The sequence below is a fragment of the Monodelphis domestica genome, chromosome 8 (assembly GCF_027887165.1).
Source record: "Monodelphis domestica isolate mMonDom1 chromosome 8, mMonDom1.pri, whole genome shotgun sequence".
NCBI classification, from domain to species: Eukaryota; Metazoa; Chordata; class Mammalia; order Didelphimorphia; family Didelphidae; genus Monodelphis; species Monodelphis domestica.
In genome coordinates this window covers 122,463,264-122,476,450 of record NC_077234.1, presented here as the reverse complement: position 1 = coordinate 122,476,450, position 13,187 = coordinate 122,463,264, and the positions used below count along the sequence as shown (strand labels likewise).

The window sequence follows — 13,187 nt, the reverse complement described above, 5'->3', positions numbered from 1 at the left end:
ATTGGATTTTTTTCAGATTTGACCTGATAAGGCCAAAAGTTGTCTTAAAAGCACTTTTCCAACTGTGTCTCTTCTATACATACATGAAAATTTGGGACAGTACTTGAAAGACACCAAAGAAATAACCTTTTTTAATGTCCCCTGGTTATTAATATCAAATGAGAAATAAAGCAGGCAGGTGCATAGGTATTCACCACTATCAGGAAGCAGATCCAGCAAAAAAAAAATACACAGCTTAAGAGGACTTCGTTATAGACAATAAGACCCTTCAGATGTCTTTTTTGCAGAGGGAATTGTACTGTTCCAGGCAAGCCCTGAAACATTGCAGAGCTCCATGCATGAGATCTATAGCCACTCAAATGAATTCACCTAAAACCACTCACACCAAAACACACAGAAAAAAATGCAAAATGTTCATTATCTACATTATACCAAGTACTTCTGTGGATTGCCTTCAACACTACTCCATCTGTGAACTTACCATCTTTATGAGACCACCACAAATGGACAAAGACTTTCACCCAGAATTAAATAGGAAGGGAGAAGGCTGGACTAGGTTGCTTTGGGGAAATTTAAATTATTTTAACACTATAATTTTTTTCCCCATGAAACAAAGATCTTCTTAATATTAACATCTAATGGTAATCTTGTCTGTATCAGAGAATATCGTGGTCCCTAAAGAATTAAAGTGAATAATATTCATAAGGTATAGAGAGTTGCATGACAGATGTGAGAAGGATATTAACAAATAATCAAAAAGAACAATGAGGTTGAACCAGAGTTCAGGATGTCATCAAAAAAACATGTGACAGAAAATGAAGACAAGTTGATGCTGACAGTGCTCCTGGGCACTACTAATACCTTTCCAATATTACAACACAGCATGGAAGTCCCCCACCTCAGGATTTGAGGTGGACCCTCCTCAGGCAATTCATGTTCAGACATACAGAAATCTCATAAGATGGACTGAAATTTGTATCAGAGAAGAGAATGTTCACATGGATGAGATCATTGACTCTTTAGAGCATTTTTAATATTTAAGATCAAAGATGTCAAACATCCCAGAGACACATTTCCTGAGTATGGTCAGAACCAGATTAAAATGCAGTTGAGAAATATTTAATTAACTAAGTAAAATGTAATAAAATGAACAATATTATTTATTAAACTAAGTCAATATGCAAATGCATATGTATGGATTAATGGTCCCCATTTCTAACTTAATTTGACACCATTACACTAGATTATTAAAAGAAATACTATCTGGAACAAAGATTGATGAAGGTTCCATTGAAATCCTCAATGTGGAGATCATATCTAAAGTGATATATTCAAATATGAGTTTATGATTTTAGGAACAACATTGACAAACTATGAAGTGTCTGCAGTAGAAGACCCACAGTGGAGAGGAAAACTTTTATCATTTAATATTAGGGCCAATTAAATAATTCTTTAAGAAGATTCAGGGGAGAGGTCAGCTGGGTAGCTCAGTGGATTGAGAGCCAGGCCTAGAGATGGGAGGTCCTGGGTTCAAATCTGGCCTCAGACACTTCCCAGCTGTGTGACCCTGGGCAAGTCACTTAATCCCCCCATTGCCTAGCCCTTACCACTCTTCTGCCTTAGAACCAATTCACAATATTGATTCCAACATGGAAGGTAAGGGTTTTTTTAAAGCAAATAAATAAGGAAGATGTAGGGGAATAAGTGATTGCTGTCTTCTAGCGAAATAAAATGAAATAGCATATTTAATTACTTTGCAAACTTCAAAGCATTGTATAAATGTTAGAAATCATCACCATTTTTCTATATTTAATGAACCATATCCACATAGAGTCTAGATGTGTTTTTTTTTTTCAACTTAGAAAAATCACATACAGAAACTATCTGTCCTGATGCAAATGAACAACTGAGATTATGGTGAAAGTGAAGTAATGTGACTTTGTACTAACAAGGAAGGACTAGAAGCCACTTACTCTGCACATGCTTTCTAATAACTATTATTACCCACTTGACCAGCATTTTAGCCAATACCTCTCTAGCATTTTGCTGGCTTGTGTTATTTTTTTTTAAACCCTTACCTTCTGTCTTGGAGTCAATACTGTGTATCAGTTCCAAGGCAGAAGAGTGGTAAGGGCTAGGAAATGGGGGTCAAGTGACTTGCCCAGGGTCACACAGCTGGGAAGTGTCTGATGCCAGATTTGAACCCAGGACCTCCCATCTCTAGGCCTGGCTCTCAATCCACTGAGTTACCCAGCTACCCCTCTGGCTTATGTTATTAATGATGTTGCTTCCCCAGCCATGTGCTACCTTACATTATTGGTCTCCTTTATAAGTCTTGAAATCTCTCAGACTTGTGAATGTTAAAAATTTCCCCATCAGGGAATTATTAATTGGAACAAATTCCCTACTGAGAAATATTCCTCATTTTGATGTGAGAACTCGCCAGGATCAGAAATGGGAGGACCTCTACTCCAACCGTACTTAAGACTGCTTTAGGGGAGAAAACTCCTTGCTAAACAAAAGAAAGTACTTGGATCCATGCTTATGGTGGGGCAAGGAGTTCTTTGAGCCAGGCCTGTTTTTAGAATTGATACAATGAGATGCTAGGTACCTAAAAGGGTCGGGCAAGTTTTGTCTTAATAAGATTAGTTGACTCAGCTGTGTTTTCACTGGTTCAGACTTACTGAGGAGATTGGTTGACTTAGCAGGAATTTAGATGGGCAGTCCTTTGGAAAGCGTCTACAGTGATTGGTAGATGTAGGGACTTCGGGGAGGTGACATGGGAGAAAAACCCCTATATAAGAAAAAGCAGAATCTCTTGGGAGACAATCCTTTTGGGAAGAGCCTTTTGGAGGATCTCTGATGAGGATTGCTTGGGAAGAATCTCTTGAGAGAGGCTCTGGAGAAGGGAAGCTCTTGGAGGACAATCTCTAAGGATGTCTCGCTGGAGCTTCTCTAAGGGGACTCTGTCCCTCTGGAGGCTCTGGAGAGAGGCCTTTTGGAACAGTCTCTGGCTGGAAGGCTCTCTGGTGAAGTCAGCTGAGATGGAGCTGGCCTGGTGTCACTAGAATCCTTGCTTAGACAGACCTTGTGGTGAGTGTTAAAAGACTGACTGACTGATTCTCTGAAGACTCAGGTCTAGGCCATATTGGCTTGAGGCCCTTCATAATTATTCCTTTCCTACTCTTTCTCTCTTTCTCTAATTCCTCATTATATTATTAATTAAAAATCTCTATAAACCCCAGTTGACTTGGGTATTTGAATAATTGGGAATATTTCCCTGGTGACCACCTTATATTTGATTTAAAAACCAAGACACTGTAGTGAAACATATTTTCTGCGGTCAAATTTACTCACCCTCTCTTATATCTATCACAATTTATATCTTCCACCATTTTAACTCACTACAGTTTATGGGCTTCACTATTTTAAATCTCACACCTTCAGCACACTACTTTTCCTATTAATAATGTTTTCAATTGGACAGCTGGATGGCTCAGTGTATTGAGTCAGGCTCAGAGACAGGAGGTCCTGGGATCAAATCTGGCCTCAAACACTTCCTAGCTGTGTGACCCTGGGCAAGTCACTTAACTCCCATTGCCTAGCCCTTACTGCTCTTCTGCCTTAGGATCAATACACAGTATTGAGTCTCAGATGGAATGTAACGGTTTTAAAAAATGCCTTCAATCCTGTCATCTCCTGTTCAGATGAACTGAGTGTGTCCAACAGCTGGAACTCCCCCTGCACCTTACCTTAATAATTCAGTGATCTGGGATCTCATAAATTTGATTATTCCCTCTAATCATTCAGATCATAACTTCTTTATGGCCCTAGCTACACATAAGGATGGTTACATACTAGATCTTCCAATTATTCTTGGATGTCCTACTGCTCTAATTAGATATTCTAATATCTCCCTATGTAATCATAAATGGCTATCATTCAATCTCTCCTGGTGTCTCACCCTTCCTAAACTCATCCTTTGCCCTCACTGACTTCCCTCTACCAATGCTCCAAGTTTTGCCTTTACTCTGAGTTCAATTTCTTCTCTTTCCATTTTCAATCCAATAATTTGCCATTTCAACTTTACACTGCCCTCTGCTTTTGATCTCCTTGGCTTCTGGTCCCATCTATTGTTCTTCCTTTGCCAAAATTAAGCCTTGAATCAATCTCATCATTTTCCAGTTCTATTCCTATTCACAAATATGTTGAATGTTCCTAGGGAAAGTCTTGCAACCTTGCTGACTGTGTACATTACACATTCATGTAATTAAACTTCAACTGGACACATTGCTTTAAGGCATTTCTTTTATTCTTCCTTAATCATTTCCCATCTTATTCCCCACAGACACTATTCCAAACTTTCTCTTTTTAGGAGGCATTCTAGGAGGCTTGAAGAGAAAGAGCTTGCCTATTATTTTACTGAGAAAATAAAGGCCATTTGAGTTGAGCCTCCTCTTTTTGCCCTCTTTTCATTTCAAAATCCTTTAATATATCATTGAATCTTCTTTCCAATGTCTAATAGAGGATTTTTACTCTTTTTTTCCCATGGCAAACACCTGTTCATGAATACTGAGTCTCATCCCTTCCCATTTTTTTCCTAGCAGATTGCAACTTCAATTATTCCCTCTTTCAAATTGTAAGCCTCTCACTATTATTTTACTTCACTACTGCTTTCAAATATGCTTTTCTCCCTATCCTTAAAACAGACGACAGAAATGTTTACCAGAACCTACTGTGCCCTCAAGGTTTTGTCATTTGCCTTCTTCCCTTTCTAAGACAAACTTGGAAAAAAAGTGTATTGCTTGCTGCCTCCACTTTTCTTCTTGCTCACTCTTTAATTCTTTGCAATTTGGTTTCTCAACTCATTACTCAATTGAAACTGCTCTTTCCAAAATGGCCAATGACTCTATAGTAACAAATAGAATGATCTTTTCTCAGTCCTTATTTTTCCAGAGCCTTTTTCATTTGATACTGTTGACTATAAACTCCTCATCAACTTTCTCTTCTCTTCTTTTGTAATATTAATCTCTACTGATTCACTTTCTACCTCTATGATCACTTCCTCTCAGTTTTCTTTGCTAACTCATCTTCCGTATTACATTCCTCTAACTGTGAGACTTGATGTAGGGTCTGTACTAGACTCTCTTCTTTTCTCTTCTCACTCCATCCATTCCCTCTCTTCTTATCTTCATCAGTTTCCACTGTTACTGACATCTCAATACAAGAGACTCATGTGTACATACCTGTAAGTATTTATATTCAGCTCCAGTATTTCCCCTGAACTTTCATCTTGAATCACCAAGTGCCAATAATAGATTGTGATATTTCCAAATAGGTATCAGAGAAACATCTCAAACTCAACATGCCAAAGTGACCTCAATTCTGTCTTCTCCCTCATTCTCTGTACCAAATGAATTGCCAAATCTTTCTATTTCTATTTCTACATCTCTCACTTCTCACTGCTTCTTTCCACTTGGCACCTTAGTTCAGGTACTACTCACTTCTCTCCAAAATTATTACAAGAGCCTACAAAATACTTTCTCTGCCTCATCTCATCATCTGATTCCCTTCAATCATGAACTTGAAAGGCTTCCTATTACTTCAAGGACAAACAAACTCCATCCTTTTAGTTTTCAATCCTTAGCAAACCTGTCCCTATTTTTCTGCCCTTTTGGTCATTATTATCCCCCCTTCCACACTCTGTGATGGAGACAAACTGGACTTCTCTTCATTCCTCTAATTTCCAATATCCACACCTTTGCACTGTCTCTGAAGCCCAGAATGAACTCCCTTTTTGTCTATTCCTCTTACAATCTGTACTTTCTTCCGTTAAGATGTAGCTCCTGTACCATCTTTTTTATGAAATCCTTGATCCTCCCTTTTATTTATGGTCCTCCATCTCAAACTCCTTTGTATTTAAAAAAATCTGTATATATTTGTTTTATTTCACTTTATGTTGAAGCCTACATATGTGTTTCTGTGTGCACATACAAACACATGTCTATATCTGCTAGTGACCACCACTAGAATGTAAATTCTATTAAAGTAAAAATCATTTCATTCTTTAAATTTGTATCTCCACCACCTATCACAGTTCAGTAAATAGTGGGCTCCTAATAAATGTGTACTGATTAACTGTTTGATTGATATAAAACTACATAGATTCATGAAGACAATTAGCATGACATTAGCATTAGTTGAAGTGCTAGGCTTTAAGTCAGGAAACTTAGGTTTGTTTTTCATCTCAGACTTACTCTATTGACTATCTTTATTAACATATTTTAGCCTCAGTTTCCTCATCTATAAAATACAATCAAATAATGTTTACACTAGGAGATCATGGATTGAGAGCTGGGAGGGACCTTCTCAGTCATTTAGTCCAGCACTAATATTATAAATAAGACAGAGGACCAGAGAGGTTCAGTGGTCACACAGGTGGTACATGACAAAATTAGGGCATTAAACCAGGGCATCTGCCACTAAATGCAGGGTCCACCCTCCCCCATATTTCATAAACTTTTGAAGAAAGGACGATCTATCCTTAAAGCACTATGTGTGTATAAATTATGTTATAGTGCAAGTATTAAAGATAGTAAAATTAGAGATCTTTAATTACTTATCTTATTTATTTCTCCCCACACTCAGAAATCATTGAGAATGTTTTTAGTATTTTATTTATGGTTAGTTCTATGCCTTGAACAGCATGAGAGTTACCTACTTTACTGCTGATTATTTAGTGAGCCACTGCTTTTGTGGTAGCAAATATTAGCTACCATGGGCATTAAATAAATCACCACCATCATTAGCAATGAATATTTATTAAGGGCCACCATGCCCTTGAGATGTTTATAATCCAGTTCAGGAAAGACAAATACAGAAATATATCAATTAAGAATATACAAGCCCATATATACATTACAAGAACATAAATGAGATGGAGCCTGTGACTTTCATGGAGTAAAAACTGATTAATATGATAGTGGTATATTTACCACACTAAATAAATCAAAATAATTATTATTTCTTATTCTACATCTTATAACCATTCTTTTCCTCTAAAAGGAACTTTAAAAAGATAATTTAATAGGCAAAACAAAGCCTATTGTTTTTCCTCTGATTTCATGAATTTCAGATTTTGAACACTAATCATACTTATGCAAACTTGATTATAAAAAATATAGGAAATTATTTCCATTTTTCCATTCTTATATATTCTTTAGATCCCTATTATTTGGAATGAGAGAAGATGAAAAGATCAGAAAATTGTGATTACATGTAATGTGAATGAAAGAAAGGGGCAAAAAATTGAAATACTAGAAATGCCATTAAACTAGAAGTTGTCAACAATATCTACTATGTATGGGGGCAGCAGGGTAGCTCAGTGGATTGAGAGCCAGGCCTAGGGAGGTCCTAGGTTCAAATCTGGCCTCAAACACTTTCCAGCTGTGTGACCCTGGGCAAGTCACTTGACCCCCATTGCCTAGCCCTTACCACTCTTCTGCCTTGGAGCCAATACACAGTATTGACTCCAAGATGGAAGGTAAGGGTTAAAAATAAATAAATAAATATCTACTGTGTGTCAGGTAGGCACCATGCTGTGAATGAACTTATGAAGGAGGCAACCTCCTCTCCCCAAATTGTTCCTACTCTCAAGAAACCCATTAATATAATGGAGGAGACAATAACTAAGTAACAATGTATGAAAAGAGATGTACTAGATACATTAGAGATAAGCATTCTAGAGATAAGATTTCTGGATCTCTCTCCCTAACTAGCTCTTTAATTTGAGGCTAGTCATTTTCTCTCTAAGAACCTCAGTTTATTCATTCATAAAATGGCAAGGGTGGATTCCAAGATAAAGATAAAGATCCCATCCAGATATAAATCACAATTACTTTCAAAATTTAAATTGGTTGGTAGGTTGCACAAATACTGTTTATTTGCACTAATAAAGAGTTCAAATTAAAAAATATCAAAAAGTTAATGAGTGATTCTTGAATGGCCAACAATATCTAAGCCACCTTCAGACTGGCCCCCTCATAACAAGCAGCCTTCTAGAGATAAAACCATAATAAAAACAATATTCCTGTTGCTCTTGGAAAGAGTTATCAATCTAAGCCCCTATGCTCTGCACTAATTTTCCAAGCCAAAATGCCATCACTTCTCATATGGGATAACTTCCTCTAATGGAAAATAAGAAGCAATTGAGGTTGTGACTTTCCCTGGATCACACAGCTAGATAAGGAAACCGATTAGGGAATTTTTCATTGATCATACAATGAAGAACTATCAGAAGTGGCATATAGACCTAAACTTCCCTTAATTTGATATCTAATTTATTTCCATAGTATTAACACATTTCCATGATTTCCATTAACATTTCCATGATATTAACACATCTGTTTCTGGTAGAATATTAAAGGATGATGGGTATTTTGCTTTTTAACATTTTTAATTTATTTTATATATATTATAACATATATATATATATATATAATTAATTTAAGACAAATATATATCAATAGCATCTTGCTATTTAAAAGAGATAATATCTATGTGTACCTCCTAGTATGTTTTAGTAAGATAATACAAGATACTTAAATCTGTAGAATGTATCTCAGAGATATTATAAGAATCATCTTGAGAGGGCATCTATAATGGATTTTGTAGACCTGAAAACACTACATAACTGTAAATAAATTCCAGCATAATAAGAGGAAGCCTAGTAGAGAAGAAAAAAAAGTTGAATTTGTAGTCAGTGAACCTGTCTCTGGTGCCTATATATTATTTGTATAATTCTGGGTAAGTCTTTTAACATCTCTGAGCCTTGGGTTTCTCATTTGTAAAATTAGGGGGTTGGATTAAGTGATCTTTAAGATACTAGTTCTAAGCTATGTGAATCAACCTTCAGAGTTGCTTCCATTTTTAAACTTTAAAAAGTGTGCTTGTCCCTCTTTCTCAATTTATTTCCCCCTAAATGGGTTTGCTTTCTAGGGGAGGAGATTCTATTTCAGAAACTGGGACTAAGTGAAGGGACTCACTGGAATGATAGGGATTGATTATCCCAAAAACAACAACAAATTCATCTCTATTCCAGCAGGATATTTTTTTCAGTGTCTTGCATATCTATCTTTTTTTGAGTTACTGTGAGCCTTTTATGTTACCTACCTTTTCCATGGGAATGAAATAAAATCTGTCTTAAATTCTAATTAGCATGTCCTTTAATGCCTGCTCAGTATCCAATGATCTATGTTTATCCACATTTGAGGAAAGATGGGCATATATTCCAGGTGATGATTATAAACCAAAGAGAGACAAAGACTTTTTGAGGGTCAGTTCTTAGTTTTGAATCTATTGTGTTTGAACCTAGAGTCTTGAGGGGCTCTGGATCATAGGGTTATTAAAAGCAATGGACAATTTCCCAAAGCCATCCAACATTCTTTTCTGATTACATTTGAGTTAGCCTCATTGTCATTTTGCTGTGCCTGTCCAAGAGACATGTATTACTAAAAATGAACAAAAAAAAACTTTACATATTGTTTATCCATATTCACAGCACAGTTTTGGACAGAAAACATTTTTCATTTACTATGTAAAGCTATTACCATTTTTAGTAATGAATTTCATTTAGGAAGTTTAAAATTTCTATGGTTTACAGCAATTAATATCACAGGGTAGTCTGAAACTTTTATATCTATATCACAAAAAATATGTAGCTATGTTTTTGAAAGTTTTCATGGGAACAACAAACCTATTGGTTTGATTTTATTTGTTAAATTATATTTGGAAACAATAGGATTCCATTTGTAGCCTAATCTTTTGAATTCATCTGAAATGTTTCCTAAAATATTCTTAGTGTTAGTTTATCTAATTCCTTGAGATAGTCACACAATATTCATTTTTATTGTTTTTTATATAACTGCATCAATTATACTTTATGCTATATCTCTTAGAATTCATTCTTTTTATCTATTCTCATGGACCTATAATTTATATAGCAGGTAGAAGTATGTGAGAACAGGGAATAATAAGGGCTCTACCAAAATATTTTATTATAATTAAAACAGAAAGTTTATATCTTATTGTAAAGCTTCTCTAATATTTATTTTCCTTCGATATGTTTGATATTTATTTCAGTGAGACTACAGCATGTTCTGCTATATTTCCAGTACACTTCTTTCTTTACAAGAGGAGTTGATAATAAATAATATCAGAGTGGTATATTTGTGTCTGTCTGTGTATACATATGTATATATTTATGTGCTTGTGCACCAATGCATGTAGTTGTATTTTATGGGAATTGTTTCTACTGATGATTAATTGTGCATTTATGTCTTATACATTAGGTGTGACAGTACTTGAAGGCCCAATTTATGCTGTTGGAGGTCATGATGGCTGGAGCTACCTGAACACAGTGGAGAGATGGGATCCACAAAGTCAGCAGTGGACCTTTGTTGCAAGTATGTCAATAGCTCGGAGTACAGTTGGTGTGGCAGCATTAAATGGCAAGTGAGTAGGTCATTGTGTTGTCGTTTGAATGTCGTGCATGGCAATTGTGGGTTTCATTCTACTTTTATGACTATCTTTGAGATAAATGGTACTAATTTAAATGTTTTCATTTTTGTCATTTCTGCCTTAATCATCATGGATAAATGATTAATTAAGATGTATTTATTTACATTTTTATGCTTATATTTACATCCTATAATTTTACTATTATCCCTGACCTGGAATACCTTGAACTAAAACCCAGTTCTATTACCCAAAGAATTTTATCTTTTTGGTGGGTTGTTTTGGCCAATCATGCAGTGGATGGTGTTCAAATTTAAGGTTTGGTATAAACAGTTCATTTTGTCCTCAAAACAACATACTTATTCTGTTAACTCAGAATGTATTTGAAGCCTTACATATGCATGTAAAGTGTGAATTTATCCAAAAATGCTAATTCAAGACGACTGTATTGAGAGTATTGCTTTTAGGAATGACAGTAATAATCTGTTTATATCTCATCTTAATCAAATGAATTCAGTTCTATGTATCACATTTCAGGAAGTTATTGATTTAAGCTGAAGGGCATACAAAGAAGGCAACTCAAACAATAAAACCAGTTTAAGGAACTGGAAGTGTTTAGCCTGAAGAAAAGATGACCTAGGAGGCACATAATCACTGTCCAAAAATATTCAAAAATGTATTTTACTTCCAGATAGCAGAAATAATTTTAATGCTTGGAAGTAGCAAAAAGGCAAATTTAATTTTTATATGAAGAGGGTAGAAAAACACAAAACTTCCTAACACTTAGAGTTACTCACAAGAACAGTGGAATTTCTCTACTGTCCTGGGAAGCAACCCAGGATGCTGAGGAACTACTGAATATAAAAGCTGAATCAGTCTTCAAGATGTTGACATTTCAGGTGATGAGGCATGATGTTTATGGAGTTAATTAAAATAACAGTTCTTTCAGTAAAAATTAATTTTCTAAAAATACGAAGTTTCAGAGAAGATACAAAAATGCAGTGTTTCAGTTTCCTCATTTAGAGTTCCTCATGCCAATGAATTAAGGAATTCTAACTCTAAACATTGGCCTTGAGTAATTTTTTAAAAAAGAAAATGAGAATTCTACATGAATATTAAATTTTATTAATAACATTATAATTATTTTTATGTAATTTTGTGTATATAGCAACCCATAATTCTTGTTGTGGTGCAGTCTTCCAGTTATGCCAAATCTTTGTGACCCCTCAGACCCTACTGCTCATGGAATTTACTGGAACTGTTTGCTATTTCCTTCTCTGGTGTATTAAGACAAACTGAATTTAAATGACTTGCCCAAGGTCACATAGTTCTAGGAATTGTCCCAAGTTGTATTTGAATTCAGGTCTTCTTGGCTCTAGCTCCAGCTCTCTATCTACTAAGTCACCTAGCTGCTTCCATTTTATCCCAATAATTTAGCTATATAGATCTAGGCATGTGATCATTGTTCTTTAATAGTGAAATGATTTTTTCTAACCTCATAAAATCCATATATTTACCCCATGTGAGAAATACCCTTGCATTGTTAAGCTGTTAACATATGATTTTTGAATTTTAATTTTTCCATTTATTTTCTTTTCTTTCTCTCTAATCTGTTTTTAAGACTATGTGTAACTATTCTATATTTTACTCAGCCTGTAATCTACAGGCATTATTAATTTATAAAACCTATAGAAGTTAAAAATAAGATCTTTTATAGGTCCACTGCTTACTGATAAATTTGTATTGCATAATATATGTTAGTTTCATAAAATAGATTGCTACTTAAAATGAAGAATGGTGACATATGATTGATTTAGTGGGAGAATCTTTCTAAAATGCTTATTAAAATAATAGTAGTCAAAATTTACATTAGTGCTATAGAGTTTATAAAGCATTGGGGACCAAGCTCATAGCTTATTTCCTTATTTATGAAGCATGTATTAAGAGGTACAGTGTCTACTACTTTACAGAACTAGAGATGGAGCAATTAACTTTTATGTCTTCTACCTAATTGGGTTCATGGACAAAAAAGATTTTTCACACCCCAAATATACACAGGATCATAGAATTATGTATTTAGTATTAAAAATATCTTGAGGACATCCTTTCCCTTCCTCTTATTACAGATATGGAAACTGAGTTCTAGAAAGATTACAAATGATTTACTTACTCAAGGTCAAAATATAGTCAATGACAGAGGCAGGATTTGAATCCAGGACCTCTGACTTCATATAAGTGTTCTTCCACAATAGTATATCACCTATTTAGTGTGACATTTAAAATATTTTCATTATTGTAAAAACTACATTTTGACAAAAGATAAATGCAGAGTTAAAGAAAGGGGTTTTATTTCCAGACAGCAGCAGGATTCAAAATGAGTGGGTACGCCTTTACATCAATGAGAAATGTAGTAATGTCTTCTGTGTCACCTTGGTATTCTGCTCTGGAGGAATACTGGTGTGTGGCATTAGCTTTAATGTAAGCAAGAATCCACTTATGCCAGCACATCAGGATTCATTTCCTACATTCTGGGCAAAAATATCTACGTTCATTTGAGACTCCAGGAGAAACGCTAATGTAAAATAATTCCATTTCCTTCTGAATCACCTCAAGATATTTTCTTCTGTCACAGAAAAATAAATATAAAATAATCAACCCATTCTCATGTTTTA

The 13,187-nt window shown here is 35.0% G+C and overlaps 1 protein-coding gene across 1 annotated transcript in view; it reads left to right on the top strand.

Annotated features, from left to right (window-relative positions):
- The window catches only part of KLHL1 (kelch like family member 1), a 588,984-nt gene that overhangs the window by 526,408 nt on the left and 49,389 nt on the right, over window positions 1-13,187 (top strand). The window contains exon 8 of the mRNA XM_001362179.4: window positions 10,350-10,512. Within this exon, the coding sequence (XP_001362216.1) occupies window positions 10,350-10,512 (163 nt within the window). The remainder of the gene's footprint in view (window positions 1-10,349; window positions 10,513-13,187) is intronic.